Source organism: Panthera tigris, chromosome A3, assembly GCF_018350195.1.
Source record: "Panthera tigris isolate Pti1 chromosome A3, P.tigris_Pti1_mat1.1, whole genome shotgun sequence".
NCBI lineage: Eukaryota > Metazoa > Chordata > Mammalia > Carnivora > Felidae > Panthera > Panthera tigris.
Genome location: NC_056662.1, coordinates 24,488,810 through 24,513,820, shown reverse-complemented (window position 1 = coordinate 24,513,820; position 25,011 = coordinate 24,488,810). Strand labels below are relative to the sequence as shown.

Below are 25,011 nucleotides of genomic sequence, written 5' to 3'. Positions count from 1 at the left end.
AGAGCCCAGTGCAGGGCTCGATTTCACAAACCATGGTATCATGACCTGAGCCAAAACCAAGAGTTGGATGCTTAAGCAACTGAGCCACTCTGATGCACTCCCCCTGAAAGTGGTTTTCTTAATTTTTGAGAAAAGTGGGATACTAATTGATTAATTTTAGTAACTTGTGCTGGATTTTTAAATTTCATTTCCTGATTTCATTTATGTCTCATCAGCTATTTGAGGCAATATATTCCATATAAAAATAATTCTTGTAGGGGCTCCTGGGTAGCTCGGCCAGTTAAGCGTCTGACTTTGGCTCAGGTCATGATCTCGTGGTTAGTAGAATCGAGCCCCGCATCAGGCTCTGTGCTGACAGCTCAGGGTCTGGAGCCTGCTTCATATTCTGTCTCCTGGTCTCTTAGCCCCTTCCCTGCTCATGCTCTGTCTCTCTCTGTCTCTCTCTCGTTTCTTTCTCTCTCTCCCAAAATAAATAAACATTAAAAAATTAAAAATTCTTGTAAAACTGAAATGTACTCTTTTCAGGGGTGCCTGTGTGGCTGTCAGTTAAATGTTCGACTCTTGATTTCAGCTCAGGTCATGTTCAGCTTAGGTCATGATCTCAGGTGGGATTGAGCCCCACAAGTCAGGCTCTGCACTGATAGTATGGAACCTGCTTGGGATTCTCTCTCTCCCTCTCTTTCTCTACCCCTTCCCCACTTGTGTTCTTTCTCTCTTTCAAAAATAAACATTAAAAAATTTTTTTTAGGGACTCCTGGGTGGCTCAGTCAGCTAAGTGGCCGACTTTGGCTCAGGTCATGATCTCACAGCTCATGGGTTTGAGCCATTTTTAACAGCTTTATTGAGATTTATATTTCATAAAATTCACTCATTGCTAATATCCAGTTTAATAATTCTTAGTAATTTAACTGAGTGACCCAACCATTACTGTAAATCAGGATTAGAACATTTTCATCCCCCTGGTAAGATCCTCTTATTTACAGGAAATTCTATTCCCACCTCTAGCCCTAGGCAACCACTAATCTATTTTTTTTTTTCCAAAAATTTGTGTTTTCTGGACATTTCCTATAAATGGGAATGGTACAATGTGTGCGGTCTTTTGTGTCAGACTTCTTTTACTTATTAGCACAGGGTTTTTCGGGTTCATCCACGACATAGCACGATTCAGTTATTTGTTCCTTTTTATTACTGATAGTTTCCCATTGCATACGTATACCATATTGTCTGGTTATCCACTTGTACTTTTTTTTTTTTTGGTAAGCTTTTTGTTTTAATTGAAGGATTGTTGATGCACAAAGTTACATTAGTTTCAGGTGTACAACCTATTGATTGGACAAATCTGTATATTATGCTTTGCTCACTGCAAGTATAGCTACAGTCAGTCACCAAACAACACTATTAAAATATTATTGACTATATTCCTTATGCTGTACCTTTTATGCCCCCTACTTTTTTTAATGTAATATTTTTAGACAAGATGATATTCCTGGCAACCTTGCTGAGTATGGTATAGTGTAGTCGTGATTCAGCATTTTTTAAATGAAATTAATCTGTTAATTATGGTTTGGAGTAATGTAGTGATGATTTTACTGTTTAAAACTATGTATTTGGGGACTTAAAAAAAATTTTTTTTACATTTATTTATTTTTGAGAAACAGTGAGACAAAGCGTGAGTGGGGGAGGGGCAGAGAGAGGAGACACAGAATCTGAAGCAGGCTCCAGGCTCTGAGCAAGCGGTCAGCACAGAGCCTGATGTGGAGCTCGAACCCACGAACTGTGAGATCATGACCTGAGCTGAAGTCGGACGCTCAACCGACTGAGCCACCCAGGTGCCCCGGGGCCTTTTTTTTTTTTTAATGTTTATTTTTGAGAGAGAGAGACAGACAGAGCACGAGTGGGGGAAGGGCAGAGAGAGAGGGAGACACAGAAGCAGGCTCCGGGCTTTGAGCTGTCAACACAGAGCCCAATGTAGGGCTTGAACCCATGAACCATGAGATCATGACCTGAGCTAAAGTCAGATGCTTAACTGACTGAGCCACCCAGACGCCCTAGGGACTATTTATTATTCTTTAACTAACTTAAAATAGACTGATAAACTGGAGTTCTTGTTTCTGCATTTTACAGTATTTCCTTCTCTGTCTGCTATTTTTGCTGCAATCAGTGTGCCTACCGTCTAATGTTTTTATAGTGCACAGGCCCTTACTGAATCCTCAGGTTATTTTGCATGAATGAAATTTGAAGAAAGTGTGAAATTTGTGGCATTAATTTGCCACTTGAGATTAGTTGGTACCTTTCCTTTTCTTGAAGTTATTTGCCAAGCCCTTGCATAAGAGAGATGTTACTGGTTTTTCTGTTTTCAGAATCTGTTTTATTCCTTATCCTGCTGGTTATCAGTATTTTGTGTGAGGTATTTGGAATATAAAAGATGGCTAAAATATTAGATTTGAATTAGAACCAAGCACATATATATTTTAAAAGGCAGAAGTAGGACATCAGTAATAATACCTTGACTAATTAGCATCTCCTAGACCTAAAAAGCATTTGCACAAAATTTTGGTAAACATTTTTTAATTTCAATCATATGAACATTTTATCACATTTTTCCTTTAAATATCATGTTGGAATTTAAGTTATAGTGTGTTCTACAAGATTTAATAAAATGCTTGCCTGTTAGGAAAAAGGTGAAAATCACTTTTTGAAACTCATTTTCTGTGTAAATTTTATTGACGTTCAAGGTGCTTCACAGAATGATGATGGCTCTAGACCCAAGGATGAAGCAAGGTAAGATTTCACTTGTTCACCAAAGAATATAAGAAGAGACCAGGGAGAATAAACAACCATTTTAGTCAGAACTTTAGTTTGACTAAAGCAAAAGTTTAGACTGATACAAGAATAAAGAAATGTCAAAAAAATTTAGGGTTCACAAATGTCCATCGGCGGATGAATGGATAAAGAAGATGTGGTATATATATATACAATGGAGTGTTACTCGGCAATCAAAAAGAATGAAGTCTTGCCATTTGCAACTACGTGGATTGAACCAGAGGGTATTTATGCGAAGCGAAATTAGAGAAAGATGAATATCCTATGACATCACTCATATGAGGACTTTAAGACACAGAACACATGAACACAAGGGAAGGGAAGCAATATAAAAACAGGGAGGGGGACAAAACAGAAGAGACTCTTAAATATGGAGAACAAACAGAGGGTTACTGGAGGGGTTGTGGGAGGGGGGGTGGGCTAAATGGGTAAGGGGCACTAAGGAATCTACTGAAATCATTGTTGCACTATATGCTAACTAATTTGGATGTAAATTAAAAAAAAAAAAAATTCAGGACTCAGTGGCACCTGGCTGGCTCGGTTGGTGGAGCATACAACTCTGGATCGTGGGGTTGTGAGTTTGAGCCCATGTTGGTATAGAGATTACTTAAATAATAAAATCTTTAAAAAGAAATTTAGGGCTCAAGGTAAGAAAGGAAATATTTATGAATGTTTCAAAATACTTAGCTTATTTGACTGCAGTTCTTTGGAGTAGCCCAGGGATACCCAAATTGCTAATATTTCCTTCAGCTTGTTGAAAGTGAATATATTTGCACTTTTTCAAAGACAAGGAGTTCAGAATCCCAGGGCCATCACTGGACTGTTAAATTTTTTTTTCTAGAAAAGCTGGGTTATAAGCTTTGGGTATATGGGAAGATCATCACCATCTATGGTATCTTCTGAGCCTTTGTTGAAAGGAGCAGTGATTTGTACCAGTCGTTCACTCTAACCCTAGATTCAGCACTTTTTTTTTTTTTTAAGTTTATTTATTTCTTTTAGTTATCTCTATACCCAGTGTGGGGCTCAGACTCACAATCCTGAGATCAAGAGTCATATACTCTTCTGACTGAGGCAGCCAGGTGCCAGTGGATTCACCACTTTCATGGGCTTATCTGCCTTGACATCTAGGGCCTAAAAAGTGTTGAATGCCTTGAGTGTTAACTGATTTAAACATTTAGGTGTTTAGTGTTATGCTAGAAAACTGGTAATGAGAGATAAATTTAGAAAAGGAGATGTTCCTAGTCTTAAGGCAGTAAGTAACATATCTTAGAGAGTTACAAAATCCCATTGGATTCCTCCTTTTTCCCAAACTGAGTAAACAGTGGGTAGGAAAATGATGAACCACAGAAGTAATGATCAGAAGAGGAGAAGTGTAGAAGTATCACAGAACATAAGGGAAAATACCCTGAAAGATGGGGTATTACCGTGTTAGGTGGTGGCAGGAGAGGAGAGGTGGAGCAAGTAGAACAAAATGTTAATGGTTGTTGAAACTGAGTTGATAGGGTATTTGTGCTACTAGTTTGTCTACTTTTGTGATTTATGGAAAATTTTATAATAAAGTTAAAGACAACTCACCAAGATCTTTGGGAAAATTAAAGTGTGTAAAGCTATTCTCTTTTATCTAATAGAGATCTCCTTTCAGAGTCACTCCTGTGACAAAAACTCATCTCTTATACTAATCTCTGAAGAGGTGGAATATTAAGGACTAGTAACATCTTGTCCATGGAATAATAACTGCTTTTATTCTCAGTGTGATTAAAAAGCAATAGAAAAGAAATATACATATCTCTGTAGACGGGGAGACAACTCTAGCCTCTTGTGCCTCCCCTTAGTTTTATGTTTAATTAGAGTTTTGAATTCCTGAAATTTTCTCCATAATGTTTTAATATTTCAGTTTGTGTTCATCAGGTAACTCCTATTTTATATAATAAACCCATATTTTTCCATTAATAAGTGAGAATGTCATAGAATTTTGTATGCTCATTGAAAGGTTCAGTTAAGGAGCGCCTGGGTGGCTCAGTTGGCTGACTCTTGATTTCAGCTCAGGTCATGATCTCACGGTTTATGGGATCAAGTCCTGCCTTGTTGCACTCCATGCTGACAGTATTGAACCTGTTTGGGATTTTCTCTCCCTCTCTCTCTTCTCTCCCTCTCTCCCTCCCTTTCCCTCCCTCCCTCCCTCCCTCCCTCCCTCCCTCTCTCTCTCTCTCTCTCTCTCTCTCTCTCTCTCTCGTTCTTTCAAAATAAATACAATTTAAAAACAAGAAAGGTTCATTTAAGTCACTATTTTTACAAATCTCATTATTTTTAATTTTTCTATTTTTTTTTTTTTAAAGTACTCTCTATACCCAACGTGGGGCTCAAACTTAGAATCCCAAGATCAAGAGTCGCATGCTCTACTGACTGAGCTAGCTAGTTACTCCTACAAGTCTCATTCTTAAAGTGCTTTATGAAACCACTCTAGTCAACTGTAAATGTCTTACAAAGGCATTCCTGGAGCCCTAGCTTCATGCCATTTATTTAATCAATGCTTCTACCCAAGTGAAGTAGTAATCTGAGGAATAGTGTCTTTTAGGTTTCTGAGACTGCCAGAATAATCTTTAAGCATGTCTTTTGTGTTAAGTATGAATTCCTTTATGTTAGCTTTTACTCCAGAGAGTGTATCTCTGAGATGATGGGTTTGAAAAGCATTTTGTAAACTGTCAAATGCTGTTAAATGTTACTACACAATGATCATGGCCATGACTGGCCTTTTCCCTTTGCTTTTATTTGCTTACTTCATAACTATAAGACTAAAAAGCAGGGCAGTATATACCCAGTGAACAAGGGTTTTGTGCCCCTCCCCTCCAATTTCTTGCCCAGTTATCATTTAGGAAGAATACTAAACAACTTTAGGTTACATTACCTTTTTGTCCTAATTCAGGCCCTATTGTATACTGTGAATATAGTCTTGTTAGTCTGCTTTCCTCTGTAGCATGTCTGGATGTCCTATATTATTCAACATTGTCTTCTGTCATTTTTATGAAGTTCAAGATGATTGGCACCTAGTATTTAAGATTTTGTTGTTAGAAGTACTTTATTGGCTGTTAGGACCTTACTGTTTTAGCATCTTGGTTCTCCAGGGTTCTTTATCCTGTCCATAAACATCTGGGCTTATGTATAAGTTAGATATATATGCATGGTGAGATAAGCAGAGGTTTATAAGAATGTGGAGCAGAGGAACAAAACCATAGTAGCATGTAATTAGTAGCTAATTCCTTTTAAAGATAATGGAGGTGGTGAGTTCACACTGACAATTCTATACAGTATATAGGTTTCCACGTTTTCAAAATCCATTTCAAGTTTTAGTTTCACACCCATTTACTAAAAGAACTAAAACCACCAGTGCTCTTTTAGTACGGCTATGTTTTTCAAACTTCAGAGTGTATCAGAATCACTTGGAAGACTCGTTCAACCACAGATTATGGTCTTATCTCCAGTTCCTAATTTGTTAGGTCTACGTTTGGGCCTAAGATTGGCACTTCTCAGAAGTTTCCAGGTGATGCCTATAGTGTTAGATCACGCCATACACTTTGAGAAACACTATGGTTAGACTTACAGGTATTTCATAGATTACAACAAACTGTTTTGGGAAATTTTTTCAGTTATATAATGAAGTCTATTTCTTGAAAATCTAGGCTTACAGAATTGTCATTCTGCCTTAATCTCATACTCTTTTACTTCAGAACTAGTTTGAATTTTGTTTCTTCTCGAACTGTTTTTATTATTAGAAAATAATACATGATGGTTTTAAAAAATGTAAATCAGGGGGCGCCTGGGTGGCTCATTTGGTTGAGCATCCGACTTCAGCTCAGGTCATGATCTCACAGTCTGTGAGTTCAAGCCCCACGTCGGGCTCTGTGCTGATAGCTCAGAGCCTGGAGCCTGCTTTGGATTCTGTGTCCCCCTCTCTCTCTGCCCCTCCCCTGCTCATGCTCTGTCTCTCTCTGTCTCAAAAATAAATAAAATTTTTTAAAAAATGTAAATCAGTATATAAACCAAAATTATAAAAGCTTCATGGAAGAAATAGCATTTGACCTAAGACCATAAAGCGTAGTTGTAATTTGGTTTTGCATGCCGTGGGAAATTGGACGGGAAGGGGTTCTAGGTGGAAGGAAGAAAAACAGTTATAGAGATGGGGAACAACATAGGGTGTGTTGTTAGAAATCTTCACTCACAGTGTCTAGCTAAAAATAGGGTAATTGAAAGGGGAAAATGGTAGGTGGTGAATTTGAGAGTAGAATCCATTAGTTAATATTTATTGTCTCTTCTGTGTCAGGCAGTATGAGCATGTTTCCTGTCATTTCACTTAAACACTTTTGTGAGGTAGGTAGGTATGGATCATTTTTATGGGTGATAAGAAAACTAAGCCTAAGAAAGGGAAAGGAACTTGCCTGAGTTAATAGTGTAGTGGCACAGTTGAACCTGCAATTGCCTTACCTTCAGAGCCTGAACTCATAATTGTCATGCTTTACTGCAACCTAAAGTGTTAGTTATTTTTAGTGTTACATAGGTTGGGGCCAGATGGAGGTTTTGGTTTGCAAATATAGGTATCCCTCATTTTGTGCTTTGCAGATACTTTGATTTTTTTTTTTTTTAAACAAACTAAAGGTTTGTGGGAACCCTGCATTGAGCAAATCTGTCAGTGCCATTATTTTTAATAACATTCACTTGTGTCTCTCTCACATTTTGGTAATTCTTGCTCTGTTTCAAACTTTGTCATTATTGTGTTTGTAATGGTAATCTGTGGTTAGTGATCTTTGATGTTACTATTGTAATTGTTTGGGGGCATCACAGACTCTGCCCATATACAACAGTGAACTTAATTGATAAATGTTGTGGGTGTTTTAACTGCTCCACTGATAGGCTGTTCCCCATCCCTCTCCTTGGGCCTCCTTGTTCCCTGAGTCACAACCGTTAGGCCAGTTAATAACCCTACAGTGGTCTTTAAGTGCTCAAGTGAAAGGAAGAATAGTATGTCTCTCACTTGAAATGAAAAGCTAGAAATGATTAATCTTAGTGAGGAAAGCATGTTGAGAGCCTAGATAGGCCAGAAGCTAGGCTTCTTGTGCCAAACAGCTAGCCAAGTTGTGAGTACAAAGGAAAAGTTCTTGAAATTTAAAGTGCTATTTCAGTGAACACACAAATGGTAAGAAAGCAAAACAGACTTACTGTTGATATGGAGACTGTTTCAGTGGTCTGGATAGAAGATCAAACCAGCTACAACATTCCCTTAAGCCAAAACCTAATCCAGAGCAAGACTCTAATTCTCTTCAATTCTGTGAAGGCTGAGAGAGGTGAGGAAACTGCAGAAGAAAAGTTTGAAGCCAGTAGTGGTTGGTTCATGAGGTTTAAGGAAGGAAACAATCTCCGTTTACATAAAAGCACAAGATGAAGCAGCAAGTTATTCAGAAGATGTAGCTAATTAATGAAGGTGGCTACACTAAACAACAGATTTTCAGTGTAGATGAAACAGCCTTCTATTGGAAGAAGATGCCATCTAAGACTTTCATAGCTGGAGAGGAGAAGGTTAATGCATGGCTTCAAAGGATAGGCTGACTGGCTTGCTAGGGCCTATTGCAGCTGCTGACTTTAAGTTGAAGCCAGTGCTCAGTGACCATTCCAGAAATCCTAGGGCCCTTAAGAATTATGCTAAATCTACTCTGCCTGTGCTCTATAAACAGAACGACAAAGCCTGGATGATAGCACATCTGTTTACAAGGTTTATTGAATATTTTAAGCCCCCTGTTGAGACTTACTACTCAGAAAAAAGATTCTTGGAAATGTTACTGCTAATTGGCAATGCGTCTGGTCACCTAGAGCTCTGATGCTGATGTGTAACAAGGTTAAGGTTTTCATGCCTGCTAATACAGCATCCATTCTGCAGCCCATGGATCAAGGGATAATTTTGTCTCTCAAGTTTTATTATTTAAGAAATACATTTCTTAAGGCTATGATTGCTGTAGGTAGTGATTTCTCTCATGGATCTGGGCAAAGTAATAACTTTCTGGAAAGGATTAACCATTCTAGATGCCATTAAGAGCATTTGTGATTCATGGGAGGAGGTCACAATATCAACATTATCAGGAGTTGGAAAAAAATTTTTTCCAGTTCTCATGGATGACTTTGAGGGGTTTGAGACTTCAGTGGAGGAAGTAATTGTAGATGTGGCAAAAATAGCGAGAGCCAGAATTAGTGGAACCTGAAGATATGACTGAATTGCTGCAATCTCATGTCAAAACTTAAATGGATGAGGAGTTGTTTCTTATGGATGAGTTCAAGAAAGGGGTTTCTTAGGATCAAATCTATTCCTAGTAAAGAAGCTGTGCAGATTGTCGAAATGACAAAAAGGATTTGGAATATTACACAAACTCAATTGATTAAACAGCAGCAGGTTTTAGGAGAATGGACTCCAATTTTGAAAGAAGTTCTACTTCAGTAAAATGCTATCAAACAGCATTGCTACAGAGAAATCTTTTGTGAAAGGAGGAATCAGTTGTTGTGGCTGACTTCATTGTTTTCTTAAGAAATTGCCACAGCCACCCCAACCTTCAGCAACCACCACCACCCTGATCAGTCGGCAGCCATCAATATCAAGGCAAGACCCTCCACTAGCAAGGAGATTAAGACTTGAATCACATTCAGTGTGGATGATGGGTAGGATTTTTTTAGTAACAAAGTATTTTTACATTAAGGTAAGTAAAAATTTTTTTAAACATAATGCTATTGCACATTTAATAGACTGCAGTATAGTGTAAACATAACTTATATGCACTGGGAAACAAAAATATTGACTTTATTGCAGTGGTCTAGAACTGATACTGCTGAGGTATGCCTGTATAGGCTCATAGAATCCTTCTGTGGAGAGGAAGATCTCTAAAAGTATTTGGGGCATTGGCATGATCAAAACTCCATAGGAAAAAGTATTTTATTTTATTTGGTAATCGTGCATAGCTTGTATTATCTGGTGGTGAGTGAAGGTGGGGGAGACCTATATGGGAAGTTGTTATAGTAATACAGTGAGAGATAAGGAGGGTTAGAACTGGGGCAATGGTGGTAGAAGAGTAGGGAGAGAATGTGGAAGTGAAATCAGTGAGACTTAGGTATTAAGCGTCAAGAGGAACAGGAGAGAAGGAAAGTCAAGTTGCCTGGGAGGATAGCAGTGCCACCCATAGAATCAGACCATGAGAGGAATACTAGCCTTACAACTGGAGAGTTATTCTAGATCTCCTGCATTCAGTTGATAATTTGGTACCAGAGGATGGGAATGCAACAAGGATAAGTGATTCGATTTGGGAACCATTTTAGAGATGATCTTTGAAATCATAAAATTTGAGACTTTAGGGAAAAATTCAGAACAGAACCATAGGAACCTATATTTAGTGAATGGGAGGAAGAAGACAAATTGAAGAAGAGATGGTTAGAAGTGGGCATACAAGATTAACTCAAAGAAGTTAAGAGAAAATGGTTTTAAAAGATGAGGTAATTGGGGCACCTGGGTGGCTCAGTTGGTTAAGCTTCTGACTCTTGATTTTGGCTCAGGTCATGATCTCACAGTTCGTGAGAGAGAGCCTCACAATGGACTCTGTGCAGACAGCTCTGAGTCTGCTTGGAATTCTCTCTGCCCCTCTCTTTCTCTGCCCCTTCCCCCCTTGCACACGCACTCTCCCAAAATAAGTAAACCATCTTAAAAGATGGAGTATTTAATGCTGTCAAATACTGCAGAAGAGAATGAGATACTAGACTAATTAAGCCAAGGAAAACTGGCTATATATGGAAAAAGAAAAAATCAAGTTAGAGCTTTATCTTGTCCAAGATCAGAGTAGATTCCAGGTTGACTTTAAAATTGAGTTCAGGGTTGCCTGGGTGGCTCAGTCAGTTAAGTGCCCAGCTTGTGGTTTTGGCTCAGGTCATGATCTCACGGCTTCATGGGTTTGAGCCCCACATCGGGCTCTGTGCTGACAGCGCGGAACCAGCTTGGGATTCTCTCTCGCTGCCCCTCCCCCCACTCATGCTGTCTCTGTCTCAAAATAAACTTAAAAAATTTAAAAGAAAATTGAGTTCAAAAAAATTAAATTATAAAACCTTTAGGAGAAAATGTGAATAGTGAACTTATTTCTGAATAAATTTGATTATATAGGAATATAAAACTTCTGTGCATTGTATGTCCCAGTATGTGATCTATTCTGGAGAATGTTCCATGTGCACTCAAGAAGAATGTGTATTTTGCTGCTTTAGGATGAAATGTTCTGTATATATCTGTTAAGTCCATCCAGTCCAGTGTGTCATTCAAAGCCATTGTTTCCTTGTTGATTTTCATTTAGATGATCTGTCCATTGCTGTAAGTGGGGTGTTGAAGTCCCCTACTATTATGGTATTATTATCAATGAGTTTCTTTATGTTTGTGATTAATTGATGTATATATTTGGGTGCTTTCACATTTGGAGCATAAATGTTTACAATTGTTACATCTTGTTGGATAGACCCCTTAATTACGATATAATTCCCTTTTTCATCTCTTGTTAACAGCCTTTGTTTTAAAACCTAGATTGTCTGATATAAGTATGGCTACTCCGGCTTTCTTTTGGCGACCATTAGCATGATAGATGGTTCTCTATCCCCTTACTTTCAATCTCAAGGTGTCTTTAGGTCTAAAATGGGTCTCTTGTAAACAGCGTATAGATGGATCTTGTTTTCTTTTCCGTTTTATTACCCTCTGTCTTTTGATTGGAGCATTTAGTCCATTGACATTTAGAGTGAGTACTGAAAGGTATGAATTTATTGCCATTACGTTGCCTGTAGAGTTAGAGTTTCTGGTGGTGGTCTCTGGTCCTTTCTAGTCTTTGTTGCTTTTGGTCTTTTTAGGGTTTTTTTTGTTTTTGTTTTTTGTTTTTTTTTTCCCCAGTCTTTACTACCCTGAGAGAATCCCTGTTAAAATTTCTTGCAGAGCTGGTTTAGTGGTCATGAACTCATTTAGTTTTTGTTTGTCTGGGAAACTTTTATCTCTCCTATTTTGAATGACAGTCTTGCTGGGTAAAGAATTCTTGGCTGCACATTTTCCCGATTCAGCATATTGAATATATCCTACCACTCCTTTCTGGGCTGCCAAGTTTCTGTGGATAGGTCTGCTGTGAACCTGATCTGTCTTCTCTTGTAGGTTAAGGACTTTTTTTTCCCTTGCTGCTTTCATGATTCTTTTCCTTTTCCTGTTTTGTGAATTTGACTATAATATGCCTTGATGATAGTCGGTTTTTGTTGAATCTAATGGGAGTTCTCTGTGCCTCCTGGGTTTTGATGTCTGTGTCTTTTCCCAAGTTAGGAAAGTTTTCCACTATGATTTGCTCACATAAACCATCTACCCCTTTTTCTCTCTCTTCATCTTCTGGGACTCTTATGATTCTGATGTTATTCCTTCTTAATGAGTCACTAAATTCCCTAATTCTTATATCATCCTCTTTTGCCTTAGTCTCCCTCTTTTTTTCTGCTTCATTATTCTCCATAAGTTTGTACTCCATATCACTGATTCGCTGCTCTGCTTCATCCATCCTTCCCACCATGGCATCCATTCAAGATTGCAGCTCAGTTACAGTATTTTTAATTTCATCCTGACTAGCTTTTACTTCTTTTGTCTCCACAGAAAGGGATTCTAATCTGTTTTCAACCCCAGCTAGTTCTTCTGTGTATTTTCAAATATAGAATTAGAAGCGGATGACAGATACTTAACCAATATGAAAAGCGATAAATTGATATCCTCAGATTATAAAAGGATCTTACAAATAATAAGTAGAACTATTCTCTTATAACAGAAAAATGTATAAAAGATGTATACAATTCATGGAAGAAGAAACTCTAATGGCTTATAAATGAAATATTGTTGAACATTAACATTTTTATTTACCAAATTAGTAAAGACTTCAAAATATTTAAATATTTTATGGTGAAGTGGACATTTTCATAACTAGCTGATGGGAGAACAGATTAATTATTATCTTTGAAAATATTTTTAGTAATATTAAATTAAATATTAAATATTAAAATATCTTCAAGATATTTGTATACTTTAACCCAGGTGTTCTATTCTGACTTTCTATAGGAAATAGCAATTACCTCCTCTTCCCCCACCAAAAGAAAAGAAAATGACTAGATGGTATTTCTATGTATTAGAATTTTCTATAGTCATTAGATATTATAAATGTTTTTTAATAATTTGGGGGAAATGCCCAGTATATAATGAGTAATAAAACAAACATTTGCTCAAGATAGGAAACATTGTATGGTTACATACAGAGCTGGTGAAATAGGACTGGCAAGAGATAGTCCCATGTCTTAATGGTAATGATCTCCAGAAGGCAGGACTGAAGGTGATTTTTATTTTATGATTAGAAGTTGTTTTTCACTTTGAAAAGTGAAAGTCTTTGAAAAACTAAAATATACTAAGTTCTTTAATAGCATAAATACAAAAAGTTATAATGAAGAAAAAGAGAAAGAACTGTTTTGAAGAGCAGTTAGGATTGAGGAAGTGTTTTAGGTTGAGGGGTTTGATTGTGTTTATGAACCAAGAGAAAAGATCTGGAAGAAGGAAGATGATGGAAGATAGAAGAAAGGTGTTAAATGATGATGGAAAGTCCTAGAAGATACAGGCTGAAATCAAAAACACAAAGACAAATTAGCCTTGAAGTAGTGAAGAGACATTTTTCCCCCAAGAGGGGAAACAAATAAATGAAGATGATAAGAGCACAGAGAAATTTTTTTTGATTGATTTTTCCTTTTTTTAATGAAAGTTTATTCTTAAATGTACAATAGGAACTAAGACAGCACTTCATCCTAGCTATAGTTGGCAATAGATGCTGTAACAGACAGGGAATTCAGATGTTTAAACAGGAATAGTATTAAGGAACACCATTGCCTCAGGCACAAGAACAGGTTACTTTTTGTCAGGTTTCTTTCTTTCCTTTTTTTCCCTTTTTTGTTTAAGAGAGTTCAAGCAGGGGAGAAGGTTGTGGGGGGGAGGGAAGGAAGGCGGAAGGATCTCAAGCAGGCTTCACGCTGAGCGTGGAGTCCTATATGGGGCTCAATCCCACAACCCTGTGATCATTGACCTGAGCCAAAATCAGGAGTTGGAACTCAACTGACTAAGCCATCCAGGCTTAGAAATCTTTCCAGATTTCTTAATTCCACCTGTAGGCCCTTCCCTGCAGCCTTTGATGTTAGTTCCTTGAGTTTCTTTTCTTCTTTCTGTTTCTGCTTGAGTGTTTTATCTTCCTTGTTCATCTTCTTGGGCTGTTTCAGGGGCTTCTGCCACCTTCTCAGCTGGACATGGCACCTACCTCCCCTTTGAAACAGAGAAAGCTTAAGGTAGATGAGACAATTGAAGGATTGCAGATAATCATCATATTAGGGAAGAGGCAGGATGACGGTCATCTACAGATTGGAAATGTGGTCAAAAGTAGATTTAATATGTAGAAAATGGTTGATTTCCAAGCAGTATGTATAGTCCAGTTGAAGTTGTTAAATAAGGTCAACTGTAGCTTTTGTCTCAGTCTCTAAAATGAGCAAGCTTTAGGAAACTGATGCCTGCCAGTATAAAAAGATGGAGACTGAAGAAACACAGTTTTAATTTCTTTTTGTCTTTTGCCTAAGTCTCTTTAATTGTACAGCACCTAGTAAAAGTCCTTTGCCCTACCAAATTACTATTAATTTTTATTAGTATTAATTTTAATATTAATACACCAATCCCAATGAACCTGTGGCCTAGGCTGTCATAGTCCTCTGTCATTTCTAGTTTTTTAGCTCCTAAGAGATTTGAGCTGTGATTTCTTCTTTTTAACAGGAAAAAAGGTGCTCACTTTGGCAGCACATACACTAACAGGAGGGAAGTAAAGACTTTATCTTATTAGACATTGGTAGTGAAAATCTACAGACTTTTCTTTCTTTCTTTCTTTCTTTCTTTCTTTCTTTCTTTCTTTCTTTTTTTTTTTTTAATTTTTTAATGTTTACTCAGTTTTGAGAGACAGAGAGCAAGCAGGGGTGGGGCAGAGAGAGAGAGGGAGATACAGAATCTGAAGCAGGCTCCAGGCTCCGAGCTGTCAGCACAGAGCCCGATGCAGGGCTCGAACTCACAAGCTGTGAGATCATGACCTGAGCCAAAGTCAGATGCCTAACTGACTGAGCCACCCAGGCACCCCTACAGACTTTTCTTTATTGGGCACAGTGGGAAATTTATGAGGACCTTTTATAGAACAGTCTACCCCTTTAATTTGGTATTTTACCTAGTTTATTTACTCTGCTAAAATAGACCTGATTTTGCACCTGGAACATTATTTATTATTACTTGTTGGCCCCTGAGAATAGTAGTAGAAAAAGTAAATGAAGGATTAGTTGCAATGATTGCTTGGGGTTAGGGGATGTTGGACTATAGTGAAGGAATGAAAGGTACTAGGAGAAGTAGTACCCTGGGATGGAACCCAAGTGGGACTTGAAGGGAGCTGATGGACTGTGAATATAGAGTGGGTTAAAGGCCATGATGAGACTGAATCAAAGATATGGTGGGAGGCAGGTAGAAAAAGTAGAACGTTGTAGGTAGAGAGATTTGTGAGTTTAAGACCTAGGAAGGAGGAACAATTTCTAAGTATCAAGGACATTTAAGGAGTCATCCTACTACCCAGATTGTCAGATAACTATATTGAGAAACTGAGGCCAAGGTGTTAGAAGAGTAAACAGCATGGATGTTGAAATCTCCAAAATTTTAATCCTCAACCCCAGGATATTGCATTTTTGAATCCAGTTTCTGGATTTCCCCTTTGTCATAGCAGATTTACCTCATGTCCCGAATGTTTCTCCTTCCTCACATACACCTGAAACTTGACTAGCACTGACGTGCATGGAGATTTAAGTACCTTTTCTTTGGTCAAATAACTTCTTAATAGCAGAGCCAGAGCTAGAAACCTCAATTTCCCACTTTTGGTCCATTCTGCCATTTGTTGTGTACCTTCTAAAAGGCATTAAGAACCTTAATTAGTTCTTAATATTTTTTAAGAACTAACTAGTAAAGTGTTGAAATAGTATGGAGAGGCAATACTCAGAGTCTTAAAGGGGTATGCTACTCAAAAATGGGTTTGGAACTCAGCACCTAGGGGTAGAGGAGCAGTGTCAAAGCTGACTCTTCCTGCATTCAGTTCATATTCTGGGGTGACTTGGCCTTCCTGTAGGAGTCAACACTAACCAGGTGCTGACTGCCAGTTACTGAGCTGTTCCTTTTATTCAAAATAAGCATTTGAGGCACCCGCAAGGCAGTCTTGTCATATCTTACTATTCACACAGATCACCTGGGGATCTTATTAAAATTCTAGTTCTGATATAGTGGCTCCTGGGAGAGGAGTGCAAGATTGTGTATTTCTTTTTTTTTTTTTTTAACGTTTTTGAAATGTTTATTTATTTTGAGAGAGAGAGAGAGAGAGAGAGAGAGAGAAGAGGGGCAAAGAAAGAAGAGAAAGAATCCCAAGCAGGCTCCTCACTGTCAGCATGAGCCCGATGCAGGGCTTGATCCCACAAGACATGAGGTCATGACCTGAGCCAAAATCAAGAGTCAGTCACCCAACCAGCTGAGCCACCTGGGCACCTCAAGATTGTGCTTTTCTCATAAGCCTCCTGTGTATTGCCTTTGCTTCTTTTCCATATTTTGAGTTCCATACTTTGAGTAGAAAAACCCTAAAGAACTTTAGGGGAGGGACACCTGGGTGGCTCAGTCAGTTAAGCAACCGACTTCTCAGGTCATGATCTTGCGGTTCGTGAGTTTGAGCCCCGCATCGGGCTCTGTGCTGACAGCTCAGACCCTGGAGCCTGCTTTGGATTCTGTGTCTCCCTCTCTCTCTGCCTCTCCCCTGGTTGCTCTCTCTCTCTCTCTCTCTCTCTCTCTCTCTCTCTCTCTCAGGAAATGAATAAACATTAAAAAATTAAAAAAACTTTAGGGGAACATAGTTTGAATATGATTTAATATGTGGTCATGCCTCTCAATATTAATTTCTTGAATTGATTAGATATTACTTTGTTCAGACTTATTCTGAATAATTAATACTGTAGTATGGATTGATACTGCATAGTGGTTTGCTGCTTACCAGATAGTAGATAGCAGAGCCTTAGCTGAAGCTTCTTCAAACTGTCTAAACTAACACTGTGCTGTCTAATTCATGGCTAGGTTTCCCTGGGAAAAGTAATCAAGTATATTTAGCTGACAGTGGTAAAAACTTTCAATCTGACATTACTGTCCTCCCCTCTCTCTTCTTTCTTTCAATTTATGTCATTGCTTTGAAGAAATAACACCTCCCTTTTAAAAAAGGTCTGATCTAATCGCTAATTTTTAACATTTTGTATACCGTTTTCTGGGATGGAAAGAAAACACCTTGTCTCTGGAAAATAAGTATATTTCTTTCTTCTGCCATAAAACAGTCAACCCTACCCTAAAACTGAAGAATATTAAGGGCCAATGGAAACCAGGAAAATTATGGTGACATTATCTGGGCTTGAAATAAAATAGTGCCCTTTCTAAGGCATTGGGATTTTGAGAATTTGACTCTGTTCCTGCTTATACAGGGCCTCCAAAGACTTAATTTGAAATCTGAACCAGCATACCTAATAGTTTTGAAGAGTCCCACATGTTTCTGTTGCCCTTAGGCAACTCCTCACTCTTGCTGCTGGGTGGGCTCTGAGGGTTACATATAAGACTCTACCCAAGGGCTATTCACGTACTTGATAAGGCCGGCCAGAAATTTTAAGTTTTGGTCTTGTTTTTTATTAAATTCAGTGAACATTAATTTTCCCCTCCCTTTCCCCGCTTCTTACCCAGAACAAATCCAAATGGATCAGATGAACCTGAGGATTCAGGGGCTGGTGAAAATAGGAAAGTCAATGGGAATAATTCTCCATCACTCTCAAATGGCGGTTTTAAACCTTCTAGGCCTCCAAGACCTTCACGACCACCTCCGCCTACCCCACGTAGACCAGGTGTGTATTCCAGCCACACACTAGGGATGTAACTGTCAGTACTGTGATTATAAATAACGTTCTGTTTGGGAATTGATCCTCAGATAAGAATCAGGAGACTCTTTCAGGTTGGTTTTCTAGCAGTATTTTTATATTTAAGATTTTGGCCCAGAATGATCTTTCTGTAGGTAGACAAAGGTATGCTTTTCCATAAGTTTTTCCTCTAGGGAAAATCTATTGAGGCAAGTGGTTTATTGAAAATGAGAAATAAAATGAGAACCCTATGTGCATTATTCATATTGTCAGGGATCTGGTTGCTTTTCTCATTGTATCCTTTAAAAAGACAATTAGTAAATGGTGAGTAACCCAACAATGCTAAATGATATTCAGATTTTGAAGCAAAAATTATACAACCAATTAACACATTTTGTGTAGTAAAAATGTTAACAGCTCTAGGTAGAATATCCATTTTCCCTGATTAGCCAGAATAGAATCTTTAATCATTTATTATTTCCCTCTGCTAGTATGTGGACAGGGAATGTATAAAAAATTAAACCAAATATTATTAAAAAGTAAATCAGTTGTCTACAAATAATTTTCTTTTTAATGTTTATTTATTTTTGAGAGAGAGACAGAGCATTAGTTGGGGAGGGGCAGAGAGAGAGGGAGACACAGAATCAGAAGCAGGCTGCAGGCTCTGAGCTGTCAGCACAGAGCCCAATATGGGGCTCGAACTCATGAAATGCGAGATCATGACCTGAGCCAAAGTCAGATGCTCAACTGACTGAGCCACCCAGGTGCCCCTACAAATCATTTTATTAAAAACTTTGTTTTTAATTATACATCTTCCCCTGTTTGGGGTAAAAAATGTGTTAATAATATATTCCCAGTCTTTAAAATCATATACTACTTTGTCAAAATATTGGTGACTTCTCCCGGAAATTGTTTTGTCAGGTATTTCTTGAAGATGTACTATGTACAGTGCTATTGCTTAATAGTCATAACATCAAAAATTGGTCTTTGATATGCAGGGTTTCATAGAAAAGACAGTTTTAAGTATCTGAAAAATTACTAAATGAATTTATAACACCAAGGGATACCAATGCTTTCCTATTCTAAAAGTTTTTATTTCTGTGGCATCAGGAAATCAGAATTTGCATGTGCTTCATAATTAGTAAAGAGACATGGAGTAGATAGAACCCAAAAAGTTATTTTTAAAAGTTGATTTTATTTAAGTTATTTTTACCTACATGTCCACATCTTAAATTTTCTGTGTCATCTGCCTTTTAATTTTTTTTAAGTTAAAATTCTATCCTGAATTTAGATTTCTGAAAATAAAAGATTGTTGTTTTCCACAAATCTTTTATAGCATCTGTCAATGGTTCACCATCTGCTACTTCTGAAAGTGATGGATCCAGTACAGGCTCTCTGCCACCAACAAATATAAATTCAAATACATCTGAAGGAGCAACATCTGGATTAATAATTCCTCTTACTATATCTGGAGGCTCAGGCCCTAGGCCATTAAATACTGTACCTCAGGCTCCCCTACCACCTGGGTAAGTAGCTGCTTTTGTTAACATTTGTTTGCTTTAGGCTTCTGCATATACTTATTAATAAGGAACATAATACTGAACTTCATTCTTTAAAAAAGCATCTTCAAGCAGTGGTAACTGGTTTTGGTGGGTGGGGGGTTATATCTAGAGTCAGACTGGACAAAAAAACCTCACCACATTAGCAGTCATCCTCCTCCTCATTTCCAAGGCATACTTTTTTATTTTTATTATATTTTTTTTATTGAAGGACTCTAAACCATAGAAAGTTAACTAGTGCCAAGTAATAGTCCCCAAATTCAGATTGCTTTCTCTTTGACAGGGGAAAAAAAACCCACTTCTTAAAATACTTTTCGACCATCATAAAGTCATTATGGCAAAGTAGTAATAATTTAGGAAACTGATGGGAATACAAGCTGGTGCAGCCACTCTGGAAAACAGTATGGAGTTTCCTCAAACTAAAAATAAAACTACCCTACTACCCAGCAATTGTACTACTAGGCATTTATCCAAGGGATACAGGTGTGCGTTTTGAAGGGACACATGCACCCCCCCATGTTTATAGCAGCACTGTCAACAGTAGCCAAAGTATGGAAAGAGCCCAAATGTCCATCAATGGATGAATGGATAAAGAAGACATGGTGTACCTATACAATGGAGTATTACTCAGCAATCAAAAAGAATGAAATCTTGCCACTTGCAACTACGTGGATGGAGCTCGAGGGTATTATGCTAAGTGAAATTAGTCAGAAAAAGACAAAAATCATATGACTTCACTCATATGAGGACTTTAAAAGACAAAACAGATGAACATAAGGGAAGGGAAACAAAAATAATATAACAACAGGGAGGGGGACAAAACAGGAGACTCATAAATATGGAGAACAAACTGAGGGTTACTGGAGGGGTTGTGGGAGGGGAGATGGGCTAAATAGGTAAGGGGCACTAAGGAATCTACTCCTGAGATCACTGTTGCACTATATGCTAACTAATTTGGATGTAAATTTTAAAAAATAAAAAATAAAATTTCAAAGTAAATAAATAAATGGCTTATGGAAAAAAATAATTTAGGAAACTGATAAAATTAGTACTCAACCCCATTTTAATCTCCACTAATTATTTGACTTTTTTTATAATTTTTTTTTTTTTTAACGTTTATTTATTTTTGAGACAGAGAGAGAGCACGAACGGGGGAGGGGCAGAGAGAGAGGGAGACACAGAATCGGAAGCAGGCTCCAGGCTCTGAGCCATCAGCCCAGAGCCCGACGCGGGGCTCGAACTCACAGACCGCGAGATCGTGACCTGAGCTGAAGTCGGATGCTTAACCGACTGAGCCACCCAGGCGCCCCACCACTAATTATTTTAAAAATTAATAATACTCTAGTAATTTATGTACATATATACATTGTGACATTCACATTAATCCAGAGCTTGGAATCTAATTAAAATTAATTGGCTGATAAATTAATAAACCCTTATGAAATTTTTAATTGCTAAACATATTATTTGTCTGCATAGTTGGGCCATTTTCCTTTTGCAAAACCTACACGGGAAGCCAAATTAGAAAGTTATTTGTGCAAGGGATTACCATACAGAAACTGGTACTCTCCAAAGTAATTGGTACTTTTTTTTTTTCCTTTTAAGTTTGTTTATTTATTTTGAGTGTGCACACTTAAGCAGAAGAGGGGCAGAGAGAGTGGAAGAAAGAATCCCAAGCAGGCTCCATGCTGTCAGCCTAAACCAAGAGTTGGACACTTAACCAACTGAGCCATCGAGGTGCCCCTAATGTGATTGGTACTTCTAAGCTGTGATGGCTTATTCCTGTCTTCCTCACTTTGGGGATTAACATACCAAGGAGACTAGAATACCCAGATTGACTTTGTCTGTTAAACTATGCAGAGACATATCTGATAAAGTCTTAGTTTTTGATTTCAGTTCTTCTGGAATGCAAATTGTGCTTTGCCCTTGGCTCAGTCTTTCTTCAGATTTCATAACATTAATTACAAGCATTTTTCCCCACTAAGTTTTGCACATGCCATGATCAGATTGAGATAGACTTTATCTCCTGAGTGCATCTACCTCAGACCTCTTTAGAAATACAAGGAATATGGGGCACCTGGGTGGCTCAGTCGGTTAAGCGTCCGGCTTCAGCTCAGGTCATGATCTCGCGGTCTGTGGGTTCGAGCCCCACGTCAGGCTCTGTGCTGACAGCTCAGAGCCTGGAGCCTGTTTCAGATTCTATGTCTCCCTCTTCCTTGACCCTCCCCTGTTCATGCTCTCTCTCTCTCTGTCTCAAAAATAAATAAATGTTAAAAAAAAATTTTTTTTTTAAAGAAATACAAGGAATATCTTGAGCAGATACTTCTGCAGAAGAAAGCTTACTTACTCTGTCATCCTCAGGATACCAGTCTTGCCTTTATTCATAAATTCTTTTGGTATCTTCTTTATATATTGACATACTTATTTTTCTCAGTTCTTTAATGTGGTCATATAAGAGAAAAAAGCAAAGACAAGTGCTATAGCAGCCTTTTAAATTTTGTGCTTAAGTTGGGAGCAGAGAGTGGACCAGCATGGGCGAGTTTACTACGTAGATCATATTGAAAAAAGAACAACGTGGGACAGACCAGAACCTCTACCTCCTGGGTAAGTATCTGAATTAAGGAAGAAGAAAAGTATTTATTTAGAACTATGGATATATCTGTGCAAAATCTTCCTTGTATTCCTACTTTTCCTCTTCCTTTCAGCCTTTTCTGTATCCTCTTTGTGTTGTGGTAGGTGCAACTAGAAAGAAGAGAGAGAATTGACTGAGCATGATGATGAGCAATGAATTGATTTTCATTCATTTCTGACCTCAAGATTCTATAGGTCTTGCTATTTCCAAGTTTTCCTTTCTATACTTCATTCAAATCACAGGGTTTTAGAATTAGTTTCATCAAGAGTAATTATTTAACTGAATAAGAATTATATCCCCTATCATATATATGAAGATAAAGTCTATTAGTACATAATAGTGAAGTAATTGTAGAATAGTTGGAGCAATAAAAGGATATATTAATACATGATGTTAAGCATTTATCATTTACATTCTAGAAAGTGGAAGAAAATACTTGTGTTCAAGGGAAGTCAGTAGCAAACTTGGGGACATGTTTAATCTTGCTAGTAATCTCAAGTACACACATGAAAGGTATTGTTTCACTTGTTAAATTAGCAGATAGTATCCAGTATTGATGAGATTGTAGAGAAACTTTACCACATAACATTGCGAGTGGTAGTATAAATTAGTTACAACTCTTGCAGGAGGTATCTATAACTATAGTAATGGACTATAGTAATCCTCTCCAGGAAATTTATCCTAAGAGGTAAATGCAAGGAAGAAAAAAAATTGGTGTATTAAACGTATTTATTATTTTACTTTTTGTAATATGAGAATATTAGAAACAACCATAAATAACAAAGTAGAAATCACCAAGTTATTGTATTAATGTTTACTTAATATTATGCACCCATTTGAAATGATCAGTAGTTGTAATCTTATAGAAAAAGTTGTGTCCCTATTAGAATTGCAACAGTGAGAAGAACATTGGAAAGAAAATGAGAACTTTTTTCTTAATTACTGTTTGAGACTTACTCACTGAATATACATTGTTGTTTTTAAAACCTGGTACATATTAAGAACTTTTAAGAGAAATTTTTAGAAACTTCCTTTTATATTCACTTAAAGACCATTAAAAATATATATAAAATAAAAGAGTTCAGGTAAATGAAAAGTAGTTTAAGGTAAAATCTTACCAATCCTGCACCAGGGCCAAGATGAAGTCCTGTTCAGTTCATATCTGTATCACAAATAATTGTTGAATTAGGTTGTTTTTGTCCTGATTTAGCTGGGAACGGCGGGTTGACAACATGGGACGTATTTATTATGTTGACCATTTCACAAGAACAACAACGTGGCAGAGGCCGACATTGGAATCTGTCCGGAACTATGAACAGTGGCAACTCCAACGTAGTCAGCTTCAAGGAGCAATGCAGCAGTTTAACCAGAGATTCATTTATGGGGTAAGCAGCCTGCTACACTATAAATTTAAGAGTACTAGACTTTAACCTTTCTTTTTTTCTTCATATGAAATGTTAAGTACTAAAAAGACAAGTAAGATGGCACCCAGTTGTTGCTGTTGATAAATATATATTTAGACCTTGTCTCGAGTATTCTGTGCCTGTGATCTATTCTTACCTCTTTGAAACTTCTGAAATTCAACTTCCTTTGCTTTGTTAATATCAAAACTAAAAAGTAATTAGGAAAACTTAAAATTCATGGATAAAAGAATAATAAAAATAAACCCAAGCAGTGTGAAGAGAATTAAAACAGTTTTAAATTTCATATTGCCTCGCTTATCAGAATATTTGAAGGTTTTGGCTCTAAGAGCACTTGACTGTTAAGTGGCTAGATAGAACTGATGACAGAATTGAGTCATTTTGTAACATATGAAAATAAAGTTAACCTAATACATTGGTGCTCTAGGAGACTAAAGAAATTGGATTCCTTGTATGATTATTCTAAATATATTTTTCTGGTTTCAAAATTGTATTAACTTTCGTATGCAAACATCTCCTTTCTGGAAATGGTTTAAGTTTTACATATTTTCCTTTAGAGTAATATTGCAATAATAGCAAAAAGTTCACCAAAGTGTATTAACATTTTATTACGTAGTCTTTGATGCTAGGAATTTTATAGTCTCTCAAATCATAAAGTATTACAGATCTTTTCTCTGAAGAAAGGAAAATGGTTCTTGGAGAAATTTGATTCTGTGTGCCAAACAAGAAGGATTTATTTGAGTAATACATAGAACTTAAACAGGAGAAAATCTCTCCAAGAGTTCAGGAGAAGCTGACCTGCTCCGTTACCATTTCTTCCCTTTCACCAACATTGGTAGCATCCCTGTTAGAATACATCAGAGTAAAAGCCTGTCCTCTGTAGGCATTATTTTTCCCTCTTTTCTCCATATTCCTATTTCTTGGACTTCATCACCATAATAGTTTTCATTCACTGATAGAGACAAATTCATCTTTTTTTTTTTTTAATGTTTATTTATTTATTTTGAGAGAGAGAAAGAGAGAGAGAAAGAGAGAGACAGCACAAGTGGGGCAGGGGCAGAGGGAGAGGGGGAGAGAGAATCCCAAGCAGGCTCCATGCTGTCAGCGCAGAGCCCGACATGAGTCTTGATCTCACAAACTGTGACATCATGACCTGAGCTGAAATCAAGAGTCGGATGCTTAACCAACCGACTGAGCAACCCAGGTGCTCAGACAAATTCATCTTTATCAGTAGCCTTCCCTTCGCTACCTGGTTTTGATTAAGATACTTTATCTCATATGACAATTTTTCCTTCGACCTTCTATAGGCAACTGTTACTGTATTTCTCCCCAGTGGTTTTAGATGTGAAATTAATTTGTCTTTTGTCTACCTTACCCTTTTCATTTTTTTTTTTCCCTGTACTGTTTTACATCTTCCTTTCTTTCTAAATTATAATCACCTTTGGTATGCCTGGCCAAATTTCTTCTAGGTTTGAATGCCTAGCTTGCCTGCCTTCTTTAAAGCAATTTTCCACATGGGTGTCCA

General features: G+C 37.5%; 1 protein-coding gene across 3 annotated transcripts in view; it reads left to right on the top strand.

The window, feature by feature from the left end:
- ITCH (itchy E3 ubiquitin protein ligase) overlaps positions 1-25,011 on the top strand; it is a 142,486-nt gene that overhangs the window by 73,788 nt on the left and 43,687 nt on the right. For all 3 annotated transcript variants that reach the window (XM_042980570.1, XM_042980571.1, XM_042980572.1), the window contains 5 exons: positions 2,736-2,781; positions 17,705-17,862; positions 19,211-19,400; positions 21,942-22,037; positions 23,276-23,450. In XM_042980570.1, coding sequence (XP_042836504.1) covers positions 2,736-2,781; positions 17,705-17,862; positions 19,211-19,400; positions 21,942-22,037; positions 23,276-23,450 — 665 coding nt within the window. The remainder of the gene's footprint in view (positions 1-2,735; positions 2,782-17,704; positions 17,863-19,210; positions 19,401-21,941; positions 22,038-23,275; positions 23,451-25,011) is intronic.